The sequence below is a fragment of the Cryptomeria japonica genome, chromosome 9 (genome assembly GCF_030272615.1).
Source record: "Cryptomeria japonica chromosome 9, Sugi_1.0, whole genome shotgun sequence".
NCBI classification, from domain to species: domain Eukaryota; kingdom Viridiplantae; phylum Streptophyta; class Pinopsida; order Cupressales; family Cupressaceae; genus Cryptomeria; species Cryptomeria japonica.
The window spans coordinates 317,603,261-317,625,822 of record NC_081413.1 but is presented as its reverse complement, the minus strand read 5'-3'; the positions used below and the strand labels follow the sequence as shown (position 1 = coordinate 317,625,822).

At 36.8% G+C, this 22,562-nt stretch overlaps 1 protein-coding gene across 1 annotated transcript in view; it reads left to right on the top strand.

Moving 5' to 3' along the window:
• The window catches only part of LOC131029756 (dnaJ homolog subfamily C GRV2), a 191,220-nt gene that overhangs the window by 59,781 nt on the left and 108,877 nt on the right, over positions 1–22,562 (top strand). Inside the window, exons 5-9 of the mRNA XM_057960403.2 lie at positions 15,514–15,722; positions 17,603–17,704; positions 17,791–17,853; positions 18,087–20,348; positions 21,047–21,409. Of these exons, the coding sequence (XP_057816386.2) occupies positions 15,514–15,722; positions 17,603–17,704; positions 17,791–17,853; positions 18,087–20,348; positions 21,047–21,409 (2,999 nt within the window). The remainder of the gene's footprint in view (positions 1–15,513; positions 15,723–17,602; positions 17,705–17,790; positions 17,854–18,086; positions 20,349–21,046; positions 21,410–22,562) is intronic.

Below are 22,562 nucleotides of genomic sequence, written 5' to 3'. Positions count from 1 at the left end.
CTTTCAAATTGCCCTTTTAAATTGTCTCTCAATTTAGTCATGCAAAAGATTGGCACACAAATTGATTGGGTCAAACAAGTTTACATTGAGGGTGAGGAGATTCATATGTTTGTTACTAATCATCACATGTCACAATCCATAATTAGGACCTTCTCCAAGTTGGAGTTGTTGAAGGTAATTTAATTTTTATTTATTTTTTATTTTTTTATAGTTGATATATGACGTGTATTTGTTTGTGCTACATTAGGTAGCTGAAACACGATTTGCATCTCACACACTCGTCTTAAGACAACTTGTGAAGGTGCCATAGGCCTTGAGTGTTATGATCATCAACACCTTGTGGAGTGTACGGAAGTAGTCAAACACAAAAAGAGCCCAAAAGTAAGAGCATTGATCCTTGATCATGATTGGTAGGATCATGTGGAATATGTTTTGAGTTTCACCGAGCCCATCGTGAGCATGATTAGGTATGTTGATACTGATCGCCCATTTTTGGGTGAAATTTATGATGGCATGGACTGCATGGTAGAGAAAATAAGAGCAATAATAGAGGCCAAGGAACATGACCCAATGGAAACATTTTTCAAATTTGTGCAACAAATTGTTGACTGTTGGAACAAGATGACCTCCCCTTACATCTCTTAGCATTTGCTTTGATGCCAAAGTTTTATAGCGCATAGATGATTGCATTGCTAAGGAGGGTGCCACCATATAGAGATGCGAAGGTTGCTACTAGCTATAGCGTTGCATTTAAAAAGATATATTCAGATGGGGAAACTAGAAATATTGTCTTGAGGGAGTTTGGCCAATTTGTATCTACAAAATATCATGATACTGTGGCTCTTCAAGGTAGATATGGGATGGATGTTGATGAGTGGTGGTATGTACATGGTCAAGGTTCCATTTTCTTGCAGCCTCTTGCAATTAAAATTCTCTCCCAAGTATGTATCTTTTTTATTTTTATCGTTTTCCATTTGATGCTATCATATTAAAATATTTTTATTTTATAATTGATAATTATGTTTTAACTAAGTTTTTAACTAAATATTGTATGCAAACTCAACACGTTGCAAGTTCTTTTGCAACTGAGCGGAATTGGAGTACATACTCCATCCACGTGGTCGAGCGCAATTGTTTGGGTGAAAAAAAAGCAGAGGATTTGGTCTACGTACACTCCAACCTTTGTCTATTGTAACATAAGAAACCTGAATATAATGTGGGTGTTGCAAGAAATTGGGATCTAGCCCTTGGGTGTGCTGATTTAGATGCCACAGTTGCATAGCTTTCCCAAGTCTCTACAGATGAGGCAACTCTGGTACTTGGCCGAGACGTAGCTCGTGAGAGTGGAAATCCAATGGATTGTGGTTCAAATGATGTTGAATTTGAACCAAATGATTACCTTGGGCTTGTTCTTGATGCTTTAGATGAAGATGAATATGGAGATTAAACTCCATATGGCTTGTAATTTGAATTTTCATTGCGTCATGACATTTTGAGACTCGAAAGTTGAATATTATCCTTTTTGCAAATTATGAATATGATATTATGAATATTTATTGGCAATTATGGATTTATATATGGGAAAGTTACATTGTATGGATTGTAATAATGGGAGTGACAGTTTATGCTTTATAATTTTGCTGTTTGAACATATTATATATATATGTATGTATGTATGTGTGTATGTGTGTATGTGTGTAACTTAGCATGTATGTATGTACTTGCGAATCCGTATAGGTACCCGAACCGATAATTTAGCATATCCAAAGTGATCTTTGTGATAAACAAACTTAATATTTTAGTAATCTTGAGTGCTTGAGGCACAATTGACAATCATAACCAACAATGGTTTTACTTTTCATCATTAATGAATCCGTTATAGGTTGTAAAGTAATTTGTTTTTGCAAAATAAATGAAATAAGCATGTTGGAGATTAAACTTTCAGAGTAATGTTCAGTGTGATAAGCCTTCTCACATGGAATATGAGTTTTTCGTAATTCTTGTAACATGATGTCATCAGATTTTGCTTGCCATGGATTCTAGGAATTTATAGGAAAGGTTTAATCTTGCATATTGACTTAGGATTTCAATTCCCAACATTAAGTGAAGTTCCTCATTAAATAAATTAACATTTGTAAACATTCAATCCATGCACATTTCTCGCTTTGCTTCTTTCTCACAAAATTTGGTATCAAAGTCTTATTTATTCAACCATTGGATTGTAAAGATAATTTTGAATGTTGATCCTAATGGCTTGAACAATAGATTCATGGAACATTGAAGGGGCTTTGTTGGTAAAGAAAGAGATGACACAGATTTCACAGTGACAAACTGCAGAAATTGCACTAGGATTTGTAGAAATTATAGGTACTAGGAACATAAATCTTTGGTGCAAATTGTAGACATTATTGAAACAAAGAATAGAAATTGTTATGGGGTTTGTTAACGTGTAGACTTGTAAGGAGCCACACCCTAGGATTTGATTTGAAGGGACCCGAAACCCTTTACAACTAGTTATTGAATGGATCTGGAACCCTCGACCAAAATGTTGTCATAAAAAAAGAAACATGAAAACACCAGACAACCATGGGTTTTTTGACTCCCATAGCCATATACATGGGTTTTAAAAATAGGCTCCCACAACCAAAACAAAAGCTGCTAGAAGAACAACCAACTACCATCCTAAATCCAGAAAAAGACTAGAAAAAAACTCCAGCCTAAGCTCCCTCAACCGAAAACCCTCTAAGATTTACATTTAGCACTACTCTTATGGGAGTGGAGAGTCATGTCAAAAGAGGGCTTATAAAACTTAGCTTTCTTACCCTAAACAGTAATTCAACCCTCTTCCACTTGCTCTGCCTTACCATGCCAAGCCAACGAACCCATCTCTAGCCCACCTTCATCTTGAGAATGAATGCCAGTAGAAAGAGCATCCACCATCTCAGAGGTATCATCAAGTTTTCTCCCTAGAGGCATAACATTGTCAGAAAGGCCACCAGATTTGATAGCCTGAACGCTATCACAAATTTTTTTAGCTTGGGGCCCATTCCCTCTCTCTTTAGGGGATTCAACATGAATATCTTGCACAACTTCATCAGCGCCTCCGTTTGTGACATCCAGAGAGGATGCCGCATTACCCTGTGAATCCATCGTGACCACTTGAGAAAAGCTCCTTTGTTGCTCAAGTTTTTTCTCAACAGTATAATGCTGTTCAGAAGCACCTTTCCACCAGGAAGCCTTCATTGTCGTTTTTCTCAAATCCACATTGTGCAGCCGCATGACCAATTTTATAACATCTTCTACACCAGAAGGGTATCCCTTCATAGTCCAAAGATTGAACCCATCAACTAAAATCTCAGAAGGCAGCCCTTTTGAAACATCCATTTCAACCAGAATACAGGCAAAGGTGGAATGAAGAATATCAGATGATTCATCATCCACCATCAAAAAATCTTCGAGGGCTTCTCCCACTTCCTCTAAAAGAGGATCAGCCCATAGATGAAGGGGGAGATTAGGAAGCCAAACCCAAATCGTGATCTTGTTAAACGTTTCAGAAGAAGGATTGAAATTTAGAGTGCCAAGGTTTAATCATATAAGATTATATTTCTGTCCTAAGCATTCTCAAATTTTGCAACAAAAAACCCTTTAGCCATGGGGTAAATGTGAACTTTACCAGTAATGAGTGGCTCCTAGTGTTCTGAGATCCAGGAATGCAGCTCAGGGAGGCTAGGCCAAAAACCCCTAAACCGACAGCTCACACCTTGTGTGGAAAAAACAAAAACATTATAATCTATTTCCTCTTCCGTCTCCGCCTTCAGCTTAATGGAAATGGCATTTGCAATAGGAATAAAGCCTCCATCAAACGATTGTCTCTTCAACCAAGTTACAATGAGTGACAAAAAGTATCTCTCATGGGGGCAACTGAGTTTGGTGTTAAGGTACTGCATGGCAGCATTCCACTCTAGAGAACTAGGTAACCAAGTGTGACCCTATTTATGTTGGCATTGCAGCCTTTGACAACAAAACAGTGTTGGTAGTAATAATATCAAAAAATGCAAAAAATAATCAAGATATGAAATCGAAATTGCGATAAACTCATAAAATTTATATCAACAGAGAAATCAAACCGAATTTTATAGTGGAAAACATCTATCTTCAGCCTTTTGGGAATTCTAACATTTTAGGAATGTACCCATGACATCAGGTTAACCAAATCACTTTTTGCAATTTCTCTCTCAGAAGATGAGAGAATAGTTATCCTAGAATTACACATCTTGTAATCACTCTGATTCTGTAACAACTGAGTTTGGTGTGCAGGTACTTCATGACTGCATTCCACTCAAGAGAACTAGGTAACCAAGTGTGACCCTATTGATGTCGGCATTGCAGCCTTTGACAACAAAACAGTGTTGGCAATAATAATATCCAAAAATGCAAAAATTAATCAAGATATAAAATCAAAATTGCGAAAAACTCATAAAATTGATATCAATAGAGCAATCAAACTGAATTTTATATTGGAAAATATCTATCTTCAGCCTCTTGGGAATTCTAACCTCTTGGGATTTTAACATTTTAGGAATGTACCCATGACATCGGGTTAACCAAATCACTTTTTGCAATTTCTCTCTCAGAAGATGAGAGAATACTTACCTAGAATTACACATCTTGTAAAATTTCCAATTCTTGGCTAGATAAATCACTTAGAAATAAAGTTAAAATATACCTTGGGTAAAAAAATTGAAACTCAAGATAATATCAAGTAAGTACAGTAGAAGTTGAATTCTGAAATAAATCTTTATAGAAGGTTAGGAGTTGCATACACCATACACCAAGCCATTTCCTATTTTGAGTCCTTTTGAACACTCTATCCATGATCATTGCTTGAGGACAAGCTATCTTGGAAAGGGCAGACTGTCATGCCCCATCAAACTAAGAATAAAAGGGCCTTGTAACTTGTTAATAAACTATTTTTTTTTTCTTGAATAAACAATTGGGAGTCACCTTCAGCCTGTCAGAAATTGTCCACCAATTAAATATTTTATGAGAACCAATTTCGTTTCTCCTTAAGTGGATGTGATTATAAAATCATGTCTTCAGCCGACAACCCATAGAGGCTGTCAGAAATCTGTCAGGTTTGGTTCCCTTAAACTTGCATCAAACAAAATAATGCTACGTCAGATTTAGGAAGACTTAGGAGCAGCGATATCCAAATAGGATTAATGAATACAAGAGCAGTGATTTGGAACTAGTGACTTGTGTTATTAAACATTGTTAAGTGTAGCAATTACATCTTGTAAAGACAGCACTTAGTTAAGATTCTATTGACACCGATTTGTGGTTAATATGTTATATAATTAATATTTGCAAATAATAAAAATAAAAAGCAATATATATAAGAGGTGTGATTTGTTTATTTAGAGTTAAGTTAATGAAAATTGGTGTCCCTAAGATAATCACTTCTCTTGGAAGAGACAAGTCCTAAGGAATACATCCTTTCTTAAAAGGACATAAGGAATGTTGGCAGAGATTCAATTGCTTCTAACACATGATTAGTAATAGGAATGTTTGATTAATGTGGATAAGATTCCGTTAAGCTTATGTTTAATCCACCATCCCATTATAGACGGGAGGCAGGACATATGAGGAGGGCAAGTAGCAAAAAGGTTCATTCAAGTAGTGGTAACCCTGAGTGGGGCTGGGAGGCCGAATGGCAGGTGCCATCAAACGAGCTCCTAGTCTTGATAGATAGGCTCAATGCACCTTGTATGATCTCTCAAGTGATTCATAGGCTCAAACGAGCGCCTAGGCTTGATGGATAGGCTCAATGCACCTTGTATGATCTCTGAAGTGCTTCATAGTGTAGAAGGAATTTTGGGAAAAGCCCTAAGGGAATCTCATGTACATTAAGAGTATTATAATGGTGAGTAGAATTTCCTTTGGAACATTGTTGAAATATATGTTTATTTTTGTATTGATGACTAACCGGTTGCTGGATCTAAATCAAGGCATTAATCCAGACTTCAACTAGGAATTTTAGGGCAAATTGACTAATATCTTAATAGGGAACATTACAGCAACGGAGGCTGGACATAATTCCATGCTAATTTAACATTCATCAATGAATCAACATTTATACATTTGATGGGCAGTTTGGTCCTCCATACATCCACTCCATTGGATGCAAGTTTTGTATTTTGCTATCTTCTCTAGTTCTTGTCACAACAGAAATTAGTTTAATGGCAAGCACCAAAATTATTCCAATATGTGAAAGGCACACTTAACATTGGCATTATGCACCAACAATCTTCAAAGTACACAAAATGTGGGTTGGTCCATTCTATTGAGACTATGAGATCTGTTCTTGGCCTATGTATTTGCTATAAATTCATGATGCAAGAACATCTTGGGATGGTACAACCTTACATCAACCAAAAAAGGATTTGTGATTCTTAGGTATAGGTATATGGAATAAAGTGAATCATCTTTGATCAAAGGTCAGGTTGATAACAAATGAATGCAAAGAATTATATGGAAGCAAAGATTTATCAAATGGAAATAAAGAATCAGCCCAAAAGTGAAAAGTGAGGTGAATATGAAGAGACAAGAATGCAAAGAGTGAGTTTAAATGTGAAGAGAAAGTGTTGGAAAATTGATCTCTTAAATGGATTTTCAGTAATGAGACTGGGCGAGGTGGTAGTGGAGGGGGGTTGCTTGTTTTGGTAGAGCAAGACTTTTGGAGAAAGAGAAAAAACTCACTTTGGATTTTGTAAAAGGAGATAAAAGGGAATGAATAAAGTTTTGAAATCTTATCATAAAGTTTTCAATCTTTGTTTTTTCATCTTGTTCTTGATGGTTTTTAAATTTGAATAAAAACCATAGCATTTAATGTCTTCCTAGTGCATCATGGATATATGTATCAAATATGTGTTTTGGTTGAAAGGACATGGGATTGTTATTAGAGTGGTCAAAAAACTAGTTTTAGGATTTAGACTCGGCCCAAATTGGACAACCCAAATTTTTGATTCAGACTTGGGACTCACCATGGAGTCAGCAAAAAAAAAACAAAAGAAAAACTTAGAATTACACAAAAGAAAATAATGCATTTAGAGAACATAAAAGTTTAATTTGTCATAATTCAAACACTACATGTCATATGATCCTTGAACTCCCAAAATTTGAAAATAGGTATGACTACTACTGCTTGTCCAATACTAAATAGCCAAATATCCTCCCCCTTAAATGGATATGTTAATGTGTAGCTAGGTCGGATCCTTCTAGCACCGACCTAGTACACTTGATGGCTAAGTGGCCTGTCGGCCTTAGCCATATTGATGGTTCAATTTGATATGTAAACATTGTTTAAGTCTGGCCCTAATCGGGCGCCACATGTAACTTGTAATTGAGCAAGACCTATATGGAACTTGTAATTGTATTGGACAAGACCTATATGAATGTAACTTGTAATTTATAGGTCTGATCCTATTCTTGGTGCCAAAACAATAAGGCCCACCTAAAGTCTATTAGGAGGCATTGAGGCAAATATATACAAGTTGATTTGTAATCATTCAATACCAATTCACATACAGCGAACTATCTCTGTCTACTTATCAGTGATCTGCCTTTGTCAAGCGAATTAGTGTTTCAGTCCAACGAATTCATCCTGATTACTTTCTTGGCTGAGCGAACATCATACTTGGCTGGGCGAACATCATACAAGGCTGGCAAACTTCCTTTCAAGGCTTCCGAATCCATTCACTGTAACAGTGAACTTCATCTAGGGCAGCGAAGTATTCAAGGACATAGCCTTCAGCATATTGGATCGCCTACAACAAGATAAGCTGCCCTAATTTGAAGTATGCTTCATGTGTGAAGCAAGATTGTAAATCTCCTACTGAGTTTAATTAATATAATCTGAGATCTATTGTTGCTGGGTTTTTCACCTCCAAGAGGGAGGTTTTCCCAGGGTAATGCTGTGTTATGTGTGTTGCATTTGTTATTTTCTGCTTTCTGTTACCAGTCTGATACTAAACTAACAGGATAACTATTTTCTTTTAGTAGTAGTTTGATTCAATCCATCAAAGATCGAATAGTTGTAAATTCTTGTAGATATTTTCATAGTTCCACAAAGTTTTGTGAGGGGAGAATAGTTTGGTGATGGTGGGGGGGCTGGCACAAACACATATAGTACTTGAAAAAGGGTTTTAAAAAGATAAACTTTGGCAAATTAGTAAAACTACTAAACAATAAACTTTAAAGTTATAAACACATTGCAGTGATTGCATTAAACATTTAAATTTTGAACAATAACATGAAAATGTCAAATTCAAAATTTATGTTGTATTTAAAATTTCATAATGATGATTAGAATGATAAATCTTCAAAATAACAAAATGGAGTGAAGTGAGGCCTCTAATCATCCACGAACTCCTCATTCTAGAACTGTTGGACTTTGCATGCTCAAGCTCCTCCAAATTAATACCAACTAGCCCTTTCTTCGTAGCATCATCATCAATCTATGCTGGCCTCTTTGGCTCTATGTCCCATTGTGATGTTGCACTCTCCTTGCATATGAGTGTGTTGCAGTCAATGAGAAATAAGACGCTATATACAATCACAAGCTTCGCTATCCTCCTATAGGTAAGCCTATTCCTCTTAATAGAGTGGATAAAGCTCTGAGTAGACCAGGTCCTATATGCGCAGAACTAGAAACTTGGGATAGCAAATGAATGGCTAGGGAGGTAGTCAAAAAAGTCAGCCCATACAAAGTCCACCACTGAACTGGGTCCTCGGATCCCCCTATGCCATAGTTTCCCTACCTATCATGGCCTCTACAAAATAAGCCCAAAGATGCAGATTTTGTCCAGTCAGTATGAATGATTTGGGAATCTACCTTCATCTCAATTTTGTATAGGTGTAATTCTCTACTAAGCTTTTGAATGTTATATTTCGGAGTCAATGCATAGGCGGGCATGTGCAAAGGAGTGCTGAGCTTCTCCCATCTTTGATGAATACTTGGCCAAATATGTTCATTGTAGAATCACAATGTGGGGTCCTTCTATCACATAATAGCCTTCAATTGTTCAAGCATAGAATCACTGCACTCATACACATCTCCAAGGCTAGGTGCATTGGCATCCCCATATCTAATCACTTTGAAGACTGGATTAATGGTGGAGGCTCTGTTTTGCATCACCCCCAAAAACATCACTTTTCACAACATCTTTCACCCTCTTCCCTTGCATTGTCTTGAACTCAGGCATCTGATTCGATTCTATTGTTCATAACCATTAGTTCCAATGCTTCTTGCATCTCATGTATCCTCTCAAAGAGAATGAAATATGATGGATATCTAGTCTCTACAAGTTTCAAGAATTCCTTCTTAGAGAAGGCCCTAAAGAGTGCACGTGAAGTGTGGTGGTTGCAAATAAACATCTACAAATCTCTAGCATCATTAACACCTATTTTAATCCAATCAATTTTTTCCCATGCCCTTGAGTGTATTATTAATGGCATGCACACGAGTCCACCAAATATGTCTATAAACTGCCCAATTAACTTCTGTGTAGCGTTGCACATATGGGCTATACTTGTCACTACTTGGACCATAATTTGTGGCGCAACCACCTCTATAGCATCTTTGAGGATCTAGAACAAAAAATTGACATCCTCGTGATGCCTTGACCAATCAACAACCTTAAGAAAATAGGTGCCCTCTGTACATGTAACAATGATATTTATGAGTGGATGATGCCTAATATTTGTCCACCCATCTATGACTCTGCTGCATCCACTTGTGACCCAAGATTCATTTTCTACATTAAAATATTAATCTTGTAATAATTCATATCCAAGATTGTGGTCCTCAATTTTGTCTCCCCTAGTGGCACATATGATGGTCCTACCCTTGTTATCTTTGTCACCACCTCATTATAAAAAGGAGAGCGAGCCACATGGAATAAAATGCCATTAGCAAAGAAAAATTTGTCGATGCCATCATGTGCCTCATCCTTCAATTGCACATTGAAAAATTTTGCGAGAGGTTTTGGAGCATCACTTGTCATTTTGTGTTTCCCCTTAGCCTTTGCTAGCCCTGAAGTAGAAGAAACTGCCATATGTGCAACTGATCTTTGCAAAGTAGTAGAAGTATAACCTTGCCTTTAGAGACTCCTTGGCCTTAGAGACAAAGAAGTAGATGTAGGTGCATTGTCTTCACTACCTGGACCACTCCATAACTTACTTATCTCAGCTCTATAGTTCATTTTTTTGACAGCTTCTCATAACATCCACACCTTTCCTTGGGATGTGAAGGAGATGGGCTTTGACTTTGGTAATGCTGCCGAATTCAAGCGTACAAAAGTGACACTTATACAATCTAGTGCCCTAGGTTTTATTTGTAATTGTGTTGCAAATTGTCTTAGAGGAGACTTGGGAACAAAGGGATCCTTAGCATATTTTTCTAGTTATTTGGAAGGGCAACTAATATTTGCACTCCCAATGGAACTAGTGGTTTCACCCCTATCTGCTTCTACACTTTCATCAAGTGCAGAATTGGATTTAGTTTCACTTTCAACATCTTCAACTTGTTGAAACTCAATCTCATCCTCACTCATGCTGTGAAAACTCATAGTGACACTACAGTAAACAATATAAAATTTCGTTTATAACATTAAATTTAAAATTGAAACTATGCATAATGCAAGGGATTAAGATAAAGATTTTATTTATGTTTTTATTACCTCAGGTTGCACAAAGTGCAGAAGCAGAGGATGCACATAAAAATCCTCTTAACCTTTGTTAAATAAGGATTTCACTTTTGTTTTTCTTACTTCAGGTTGTGTCAAGTGTAGAAGTAGACGATAAACAAAAGTTATAATCCTAATTTGACAAAATAAAAAAAAATTGAACATGTAAAACGTAACAATAAAATATGACAACTTGCTGTTATATAATTAAAAAATTTAAAATGTGATCAGGATTAATTAATATTATTCATTGAATCCTTTGCAAAACTAAACTATTGAATTTTTAATTTAAAATTGGAATTTGCAAAAAATTACAATCAACAATATAAACTAGTATCTCAGTTTGTAATGAAAGAAAGTAATTGTAAAATACAAAACAAAATGAGCCATGGAAGAACAATGTATTAGAAGCCTACCTCTTTGCTTGAGAAATGCTTTCATACCTTTGAGTTGGTGTCATTCTTGTTCTTGCTTTTCCTCTTGCTCTTCATTCTCACTCTTTCACCTTGTGGGCTTGCTGCTCTCACTCTCACTGCTCACAACTTTCAGTTGATAATTTGTAGTGAGTTGAAATGAGGCTAGAAGGCCAATTTATAGAGTTTTTGGGGTTTGGGTGGGGCCTATAGGCCGTTAGAGTTTGGGCTTGGGCACAAGTCTCATTTATTTTTGATTTAAAAAATTACTTTTTCTATGCTTGTGCTGTAGGAGACGCTTAGGCATCCCTTGGAATTCCGCAAAAAAGGGATGTTCTAAAAACATCCCCTCTAAGAAGGAGATAGCTTAGACTTTTCAAGATGATGGGGGGATGCCCCTTCTAAGTCTCCATGACCTGAGACATCCTTGTCCCAAAAACGTTGGGATTTTGGGAGGGACATGTCCATGTGGTACTTTGGATATTTTTCTTTTGATCCATACAATAACTAATAATCCTATTGCCATTCCAAATAGAAGGGTAACTATGTCATTTAGAATCCATATAAGACTAAGATTTCTTTTGGAAATGCCAATTGAGAAAATGATTTGATAGCTTGTTTTTCTAGATCTTCTATATTAATAAACATTTAATGATCAATCTCTTCCATAATAATATTTGTACTACCCAAAATTATTGTGATATCAACTAATTGCATTCTTTTGACTAGTTGAGGGGGGAATATCCCTTTGCTTTTTTGCAAATACACAAATATATGTGGAATGAGCAATATCACATCTAGGCGGATAGGAGTAGGATAATGGGCAATCGTGCTTTTATGCCTATCATGGTGTAAAACTATTGATACATATATTTCTAGACAAACCTTTTAGAATAAGACTGATAGAAATATGTATGGGTTTGGGGAAATCTCAGGGACCTCCAAATATTGGGTATTTGTTATCAAATGAGGTCAATTGCTAGCAGATGAAGACCATTTTGATACAGAGCCAAATCCTTAGTGTTAGTATTGTGGGAAGTGTTCGAGAACCCAGCAATATTTTCATCAATCATTAGAGGAGTAGTAATGTAGAGGTTGAGAATGCTCATCAATAAAATTCCAAGGTTTAAAAGGTCTTGGATGGACAGTCTTAGAAGGCAATTAACTCCACATAGAGGCTCTCCTAACACTCAAAGTAGAACTATTGAAGGGAGGAAAGAAATTGTTAATGTGAGCTTGCCCTTGTGTTCTATATCATGGAAAGAGGGTGCAAGTGTGTCCTTAATGTCAAGAAGAGATAGAGCCATGACTAATAAGAATGTGAGTTGTAGTGTTAAGGAGCCTTAGCTGGAGTAGATTGCAAGGAGGAGCGATTCTTCACTGATTTGTCTTCATCTATGTGTGAATCATACAAACAAAGGGTACTTAATGCCTTCAACATTTATTATGTGTTAGAAGAAGTAATCAATCCAGTAGATTTGAAACCACAATGGGGAGATCTATGCCTGCATGTGGTGATCTTATGAAGAAGAAGAGGCAAGCATCTCTGATTAAAAGTATCAGTAGAAAGTGGGTAGAGAACTACTGGAATATTTGTATAAAGAGTGGTACCTCCCACTGATTTTATGGTAGACTGAACATTGGAAAATAAAATGCTTCTCAGATCCAACCTCTTTGATAAAGAAAAGATGATAGATTCTTATATTGTAAAATAGAGGGGTTCATCTTAACATGAAGCTGATGGGAGCACACCTACAACTCGGTAAGGGGGATTCTCAAACCTGGAATTCAATAAGATATGGAAAAGTGCATGCATTGTATTGCTTGCTTTATAAGAGAGCATTTCTTTATTGTATTGCATGAATGGAGATGCATTTGTAAAATTTTTTTAGCAAGGGTGCTCAAATGCATTGTAACCAACTATTTATGGGCTCAATTTTTGCCAGGAGGAACGGAGTTTGATCAGATGCCTTTGTAGGATTCAGCGATGCTAAAAATGATTGAAAATTCTTAGCTGCTTATTTTTGTTTCTTTTCTTGGTAGTTCAGGAATGTTTTGAGTACACTTTGGTTGTTATTTTTGGCAGCTGGCATTATCCCTTCAAAATGACATTACAGAGCTTCTCTAGAAGAGAGACTGACAGCCACCCCTGACACTATTCTCTTCTAGCAACACCCTATGTGATAATTTTTAGGAGACTGTTCCTTCTTATACAGTTAGCCTGTCCCTATTATTGGAATTGGATGTCATGTGGGATATCCCCCCAAGAGTGAATACCTGGAGCTCTTGGATTATGCTGCTCAATTATCTGTTGCACTCGCTTTATATATTCATGTGATCTGTTCAATATGTCTATTTTAGCATTAGTAATATTAACTTAGAGATTAGTTTATGTGCTTTCTCTCTGGTTGTATTCAGTGGGAGGATATACTTTTTGGTTCTTTTTATTGCTTTTGGGCAATGGGGGACATCAAGTGAATGTGCACTAGGTTTAGACTGATTGTGTTTTTTCTTTAGTCTTCTATAAGCTAAACATTGGTCAGACATTAGAAAGCAGTGTTCCAAAGGGACACATTCCCAGGGGTTCAGGTGACATCCGCAATGGCTGGAACATCCTAGGGACTTGGGGGAGTTGAAGAAGATGTTCCCATTTTCAGGACTGGACAACCTGGTCTATTTGATGCACAAAAAATAAAAATGCAAGCTTTTAAGAGAGAAAAATACTAAAAGCTTTTTAAAACCTAAAATGGGAAGGGTTATGATTGCAAGTGCAGCACATTACATTTACTGTTTAAAATTCAGCTGCTTTTGAGTTTGTTAAAGTTATTTTAACAGCCATCTCACCTTTGGCCCCCTACTTTTCCCAAATTCTGGTAAAACTTTTGTCAAACTGTAATGTCCCTTTCTGGAACATTCCTGATTTTTGCCCTTACAATAATTCTTACTATAAAATGACAATAACTTTATCAAACATCAGAAATTCAAGATAATAATCAGACCAACAAATTAAAGCACAATCCTCAAAATCAATCAAATCGTGAATTATTTGGGAATTAACTTCACTAGAACACGAATGGGTCCCTGTATCTTCTAACTCCTAGCCCTAGAGCATGAAAGGGTCTCATACCTTCCAACTCCTAGCCGTAGAGTATGAAAGGGTTTTCATCCTTCCAACTTCTAGCCCCAAAGCATGAAAGAATTACGTCTTTCCAACTCCAACTTTTGATGGATTCATGAGTGATGATTGAATGAATGCTGATTTGATGTATTGGTGAGTGATGATTGATAAGTGATCCTTGAATGCTTGAAATGATTTCCACTTTATACTTTATTGGTGAAAGAGACACCTTTCATGATAATTGAGTCACCACTCTTCATTGCTGCTTTTTGTGAATAATAAATTGTTTTCCAAATTGATCCCTCTTCATCATGTCTGCCCTTTGCAAGAGTCACAACCTTCCACAATTACCACCCTTTTGAAGAGTACAACCTTTAATAATTTCTGCCCATTGAAATAACTTCCTCATTTTGTTCCTATTCCTTTCTATTAATCCTTCCTTGATTTATATGCTCAATTGTTTCTTTCTTCCTCCCTTGATGATTTCCTACCAAGGAAATGATCTCCCTCTTATATCTTATTCTTGAGGGAGTCCCAACCTTTCATGATTTCTACCCTTTAAAAGAGTCACAACTATTCACCCTTAATTGCTGTCTTTTGAAAATAATTATTTATTTCCAAATTGATTGATTGCATCCTTCTTTTATTGATCATTAAATGATGGATGGATGTCCTTCTCAAATGAAATGATCTCCCTTTTATCCCATATTTGAGGGAGTCACAACTCTTCATTTTATGCTTTTTGACCATTTGTTAAACTTAATTAAATTTTAATCATATCATATTTTTTTGTTCTAATTTATCATTAAATCCATTTAAAAAAGAGGACATTACACATCCCCAAAGATTTGTACCCATATCTCCACACTCCCCATCCCAGAATTTTAGATGAGCGCTCCGTGTTTTTCTCATATCTGCTGCAAGACTTTTTGCCTTAGAGCCAGATATAGCAGCTGAAGTTTATTTTCTCATTTGGTTGATGTGTGCTTGTGAGTTTATGTGCACATTTGATTGGGATTATTTGTTAGGTTTCAAATCAACCTTGAACTGAGACAAATCTGTCCATGGAAAGATGCTGCATGCATTCTCCATATTGATTGTGGGATTAGTGATTATGGCATTTTCTGATATAATTTGGAACTTCTCAGATTTCAAATTTTACTATTGTTGTTTATCATACTAAATTTTTAACTGGAGGATGTCTCTAATTCTTTTTGATTTTTGGTTTGGTGAATAGCCAAAGTTGCTGTGGGTGCTGAGGAAACACCCTGTGGCGAATGGTCTGTAACAAGGCTGCGCACTGCTGCTCATGGAACTGCTAATACTTTGGGCTTAACATTGGGTGTTGGGCCCAAAGGTGGGTTGGGTGATCAGGGTGATGCTGTCTCCAGGCAACTTATCCTAACTAAAATATCACTAGTTGAACGCCGTCCTAACAATTATGAGGTAAGCATCTCTTTCAAATTGTGATGTAGGATATTGCAAATCACACATTGTTCAGGCCTCCGAATAAAGGGGCTGTGATAACTCTAGCTTTATATTTTAGTTTTGTGAATCAAACTTGCTACACATGTTGATATGGTTTAATTTCCCATAAAAATCATGCCAAATCAGGAATCTTCAGTTAATCAAAGAGGCTGAAAACAAAGAGAAATATTAACTTTGTCTGGATGAAGATCTGCTGCTGTTAGAATGCAAACAAAACTCACATTAACTTTGTCTGGATGAAGATCTGCTTCTGTGATGTAGGATATTGCAAATCACACATTGTTCAGGCCTCCGAATAAAGGGGCTGTGATAAATCTAGCTTTATATTTTAGTTTTGTGAATCAAACTTGCTACACATGTTGATATGGTTTAATTTCCCATAAAAATCATGCCAAATCAGACATCTTCAGTTAATCAAAGAGGCTGAAAACAAAGAGAAGTATTAACTTTGTCTGGATGAAGATCTGCTGCTGTTAGAATGCAAACAAAACTCATGGGTTCTTGAACAAATCAACTAAGGAAGAACTTATAGATAAGACTAACAGATGGTTCAAATTGCTTGAATCAAAATTGGTACACAAGTTAGTAAGATTGATTTAGCATCATGTGGAAATATGTGGATCTTGGCTTCAACATGTGCTTTAGTCTGCCGTTTTGCAGCTAATAGTCAACCTATATTAAATAGCAGTATCTCAATAGAAAGAATAAGAGAGAAGTTTTTGCATGGATGAAGTTTTCCACTTTGTAGATTCCAAACAAGCTGATAACGCATTCATAGATCAAGAGTGTAATGAAACACTCATATATCATAGAGACCTATATTCTATGTTAAATTATTCTACCCTTTTCTTATAATTTAATATCTAGGAAGGATTCTTTAATTGTTTGAAACTTTGATAGACTATGATGCTTTTCTGGTTTTAAGTTTCTGGCATGTACCTGAACGTAACACTATTGCTAATGTTTCTGGCATATACCTGAACGTAACATCTATTGGCTAATGTGATAACCATTTCAGTGATTCTTTACTAATTGTTACAGATTTCTTATTTTCCTCACAATTAAAGGAAATTTATTAGTATGAATTGAAGCAGTTATTGTATGACTATTGTCTTCTTTATAATTGTGTTTTCTAGAGTTCCTAATGTCTGCAGTTTTCTGACATGCTTACCTTAAGGAAACCCCAATGATCTGAAAATGGCAGAAAATAGAGAACAAGTGAAGCAGAAACTTTTTATGGATGAAGCTGCCCTCTATCAGAATGCAAACAAGCTCGACTTTTTATTGAAATAGTAAACGAAAGAAGAACTTATAAGTAAAACTGACGTATAGATCTGGTAGTTTGAATATAAATTGCTACACATGTTGATACAGGTTGGGGCTTCTTCTGTTGCTTGTATCTGCACTTTTTGGCAGTTAAAGCATCAACCTTTAGAAGCATCTGAACACCAAATAACAGAGGCAGAAACTTAGTGTGGATGGACATTTCCATCTCGAAGAATTCAAAATAGGTGATAGCTCATTCATGAAATGATAAACAAAGGAACTGCTTGTAAATCATCTAGACCTAGATTGTATGTTTAAATTATTCTGTTCTTTTCTTATAATTTAATGATTTGTGCTTTACTAAATTTGGAAGCACTTGTTTTGTTGTTCAATGCACTATAATGCTTTTCTGGTTTTACACTTCTGGTATACATTCAGTGGTATTGTTACTTTAACCGTTTTTTCTGTACTTAATGCTATAACTGTCTCATGAATATCTGTGTAAACTATTGTAGATGCTTTTTATGATTTTATCCCAACAAATTATAGAGAATTTGTGAATATGAATGCAGGCAGTTATTGTACGACCATTGTTTGCTGTTAGTGCTCTTGTTCGTTTTGCTGAAGAGCCACAGATGTTTGCCATTGAATTCAATGATGGATGTCCGATTCATGTAAGTAAAAACAAATGAGTTCAACTATACTTGGTAGTCAAATTGATGGTTTGGGTATCTTCATGTTTGTGGGTTGGCATTTTCAGGTTTATGCAAGTACTTCTCGTGACAGCTTACTTGCAGCAGTTCGAGATGTTTTGCAAACAGAAGTAGGTAGACCTAATCTTTAAGAAATTATACTCACTTTAGATAACTTTTTTAAATTATATGATATAATCTTATTATAATTAGTCTTTTGTATGCTTCAGCTTTTTGTTTGTTTGTTCATCTTATGCATATTTCTTCATGTCAAAGATACTCACCATAATGGTTACAACTTTGACTAGGAAAATTTATTTAAGATATTACTATGACACATGATGTGATTACTGACTATCTGCAGAGACAATGCCCAATTCCAATTTTGCCAAGGTTGACTATGCCAGGTCACCGACTTGATCCTCCATGTGGAAGAGTTTCTCCACAATCTCAACAAGTTGCCAGTGGTTCACGTTTTCTTGCAGATATTGAAAGTGAGGCAATGCATCTAAAGCATCTAGCGGCTGCAGCCAAAGATGCTGTAGCAGAAGGTGGATCTGTTCCTGGCTCAAGAGCAAAACTTTGGCGCAGGGTCAGAGAGTTCAATGCTTGCATTCCATATAGTGGGGTTCAACCTAATGCGGAAGTCCCTGAAGTGGCCTTAATGGCCTTGATGACAATGCTTCCAACTTCACCCAACCTACCACCTGAATCACCACCACCACCACCTCCTTCTCCGAAGGCATCTGCAACTCTTATGGGTTTTGTTTCATGCCTACGTCGTTTGCTGACATCTGGAAGTGCAGCTTCAGCTGTTCTTTCAATTCCTGCTGCTGTTGTCAGAGTAATGGGTTTGCTAAGAAGTGGTTCAGAGGGGGTAGCAGGAGAAGCTGCTGGATTAGTGGCTATGCTTATTGGAGGTGGTGCAGGAGAAACAAGTATACTTCTAGATTCGAAAGGTGAGCGCCATGCCACCTTCATGCACACAAAATCAGTGCTCTTTGGTCATCAAAGCTATATTACTATTCTTGTGAATAGGTTAAAGCCAGTGTCAGTTTCGCCTTTGCTTTCAATGTCTGTGGTAGAGGTTCTTGAGGCCATGTTATGTGAACCCCAGGGTGAGACTACACAGCTTGCGACTTTTGTGGAAATGCTACGTCAAGTGGCTGGCTTAAGACGTCGATTGTTTGCATTGTTTGGGCACCCTGCAGAAAGTGTGAGAGAAACTGTAGCTGTGATAATGCGTACTATTGCAGAGGAGGATGCTATTGCAGCTGAATCAATGCGTGATGCTGCACTTCGTGATGGTGCCTTGTTGCGACATCTGGTACATGCTTTTTTTCTTTCTGCTGGTGAGCGCCGTGAAGTTAGTCGACAGCTTGTGGCTTTGTGGGCAGATTCTTATCAACCTGCTCTTGATCTACTGTCACGTGTACTTCCTCCTGGCCTTGTTGCATATCTGCATACACGCCCAGCTGAGGACGATAATGAGGATGGGCAAGTCCAACTTTATCAAACAACATACTCTAAGCGTAGGCAGAGGCGCATTCTTCAGCGCAGAAAAGGCAGAATGGCTAGGGGGAAAGTTGCTGATGACTATGTTCCGGGGTATGCTTATAGAGTAGAAGACGTTTCTTCTGTTGATCCCTCTAAACTCATTCATAGTGCTCCATCACGGACAGCTGATGACAATCTGAACTCAAATGGAAATTCACATGGAGAACAGGTTCCTTACTCAGCTGTTAACTGTAGTAATCCTTCAGTCAATGAAGCATTTTCTCCAGGGAATCTAGTTTATGATGGTGCCTCACCTGTATTGCCTTTTAGAGGGTCTAATTTACCATCGTCTCAGTTAGGGAATTCAAGTATTGCAGATTCAGTTGAATATGATGTCGGTACAGATATTTCACAGTCTGGCATTCCTGCACCTGCACAGGTCGTCATGGAGAATAAACCTGTGGGCTCTGGCAGACTGCTTTGTAACTGGCCTGAATTTTGGCGAGAATTCAGCCTTGATCATAACCGTGCAGATCTAATTTGGAATGAGCGGACAAGGCAGGAACTAAGGGAGGCTCTTCTGGCTGAAGTTCATAATTTAGATGTTGAGAAGGGACGAACTGAGGATGTCATTAGTTTTGGAGGCAGCATAGATGAGGAGAAGATGGGTCTGGAGTCTGCTGTCCAGTTGTCTTGGAATTATACAGAGTTTTCAGTTCAGTATCCCAGTTTGTCAAAAGAAGTTTGTGTGGGACAGTATTATCTACGCCTTTTGCTTGATGGTGGAGCTGGAAGCAGAGCTCAAGACTTTCCTTTAAGAGATCCTGTTGCATTTTTCAGAGCATTATATCACAGATTTCTATGTGATGCCGATGTTGGCCTAACTGTAGAGGGTGCATTGCCGGATGAATTAGGTGCATCAGATGAATGGTGTGATGTGGGAAGGTTGGATGGTTTTGGTGGGGGTGGAGGTTCTTCAGTAAGGGAACTCTGCGCACGAGCAATGACTATTGTTTATGAACAACACTATCAAGCAATAGGTCCTTTTGATGGTACTGCTCATGTTACTGTTTTACTTGATAGGACAAGTGATCGAGCGCTTAGACATCGTCTGTTGTTACTTTTAAAGGTAGATAATGTTTCTTTCTGCATAGCACATTAAAGTTTATGCTTTTTTCTTTAATGGTAAATTCCTGTTGCCAGGTGTCTTTTGTCTTAGATGCCACAACAGAGGGGTATGTCTGCTGTCAAATTTTCCAGTACTTACACCTGGCGTTATCTGTTGGGGTATGCCACACCCATAATTGGAAGTGGTAGTTTACCTGATTCAACATTTATACTAAACTATGCAGCATGTCTCCACTCAGACACCCTGCTGATTTAACACTTAAGCTCATCGCATTTGAGTGATAATATTATGCTTGTTATTGTCTAGTAGTTTCTTAATTTCTTTAGATGGTTAAGGCAGGCAGATCTGTGATTGTTGAATTCTCTTAGCATGGTCATAAGTAAGGGTTTAGCTCAAAAAAACTCTTTTTGATTCAAAACTAAAAGTGATTGTTTGTTAGATACTTTCTACATATAGGGTATCTATTTCAATAAATATTGCATGTTTTAATGGGTTTTGTAGCTTGAGCTATAATCGAGTCTTCATATTTGCAACCAATGTTAAGTCCTGATAACTATTTTTCTTTTATGCATGAAATTTATTTTTGACTAGGAGACTTTCTTAAAGTTCTGATTGTAGCTTCTAAAGAAAAGATTCTTCGTAGACTGAATGGTGTGTAGTTGTTTGATATACAAGATTGATGATTGGTGTTTTTGCAGGTACTGATGAAAGTGCCAGCAAATGTTGAGGCATGCGTCTCAGTTGGAGGTTGTGTATTAGTAGTAGATCTTCTCTCAACAGCTCATGAAGCATCTGAGAGAACATCAATTCCGTTGCAGTCCAATCTAATTGCTGCCACTGCTTTTATGGAACCACCCAAAGAATGGCTATTTATTAACAAGGATGGGGTGCAGGTTGGACCTGTTGAGAAAGATGGGATACGGAGAGCTTGGTCTAAGCAAGAGATTGATTGGAACTCAAAGTGTTGGGCTTCTGGAATGACTGAATGGAAAAGATTGCGTGACATTCGTGAGTTGCGTTGGGCCATGGCGTCTCGTATTGCCATTCTTACTCCTGTGCAGGTAAAATATTAATTCAAGTGCATTTTGAATACCCTAATATGAGCTAATGAGCCAAAACAAAGATTTTATTGGAATGCATCAAAACTGACACCCTCCTTTTTTATAAGTCACTCTCAGCATTGTTGCCAGATATGATATATTTACATCTATGGTGAAAAGGAGTGACTAGCATGTAATCAATAAGCAGTTTATGGAGTCCCCATCTCGTTCTCTCTCTCTCTCTCTCTCTCTCTCTCTCAACATTCATTTCAGTTTGACTCCTCAGATAATGAAACTTGTTATGAGAAAAGTAATTTTGTTTCTTAGATTATTCTAATGAACTAGCTGGTTTTCATTTCATTTAATTTCTTATAGAGCTAAGAGAAGATATTAAATCAAGTTGATGATAGGTTATTGCCAAGTTAGAATACCATATTATAAGACCTTTAATCCATCATAAGATGACCTATAATGTGATATTCTGAAATGTAGCAGCTGCAACTGAACAAGAACTTGAATTTTCAAATTTACTAATTCAAAACTGGGTAGGTACGGCAAGTTTCTTTTTTAGAGCCTATAAACAGGAATGAAGGTCGGAATACCACATACAATTTATATGTTAAATAAAACTGCCATGAAAATTACAGATATAAAATACACTATCTTATTCCATATCGATTCGTTAAACTCAATCTCATGATAGATTTCATTGTTCACTATTTAAATAGTACAATTAGTAATGGGTTTTCATTACGATCAACATTATTAACATTAAATGACGTAGATCAATTAGAAGAATATTATAACCTTACTGTGGTTCCCTAATACTGTAACCTTTGTAGAGTTGTCGCTTAAGTAAATTTAACGGTTTCAGCACCCATTTTTAAAGATTATCTTACAATGAGATAGAACGATCTTCCTTTGGTCTTATGTTGTCTTGTCCATTCTGGTGAAAGTCTAATTTGACTCTACAATGCAATACCAAACAAGATAATTTCATACCTAATGTGGGTCACAATAGTATCTGAACAAATCCTCTCCCAAATCTCTTGTGCAAGATTTCTTTCGGTTACCCTATTAATAAATAAAGACAGAATGATCCACAACTAACTACATGAGGTGTTGGAGGATTTCATAACAGTTTGAATTTGTAATGCCAATAACACACTGAAAA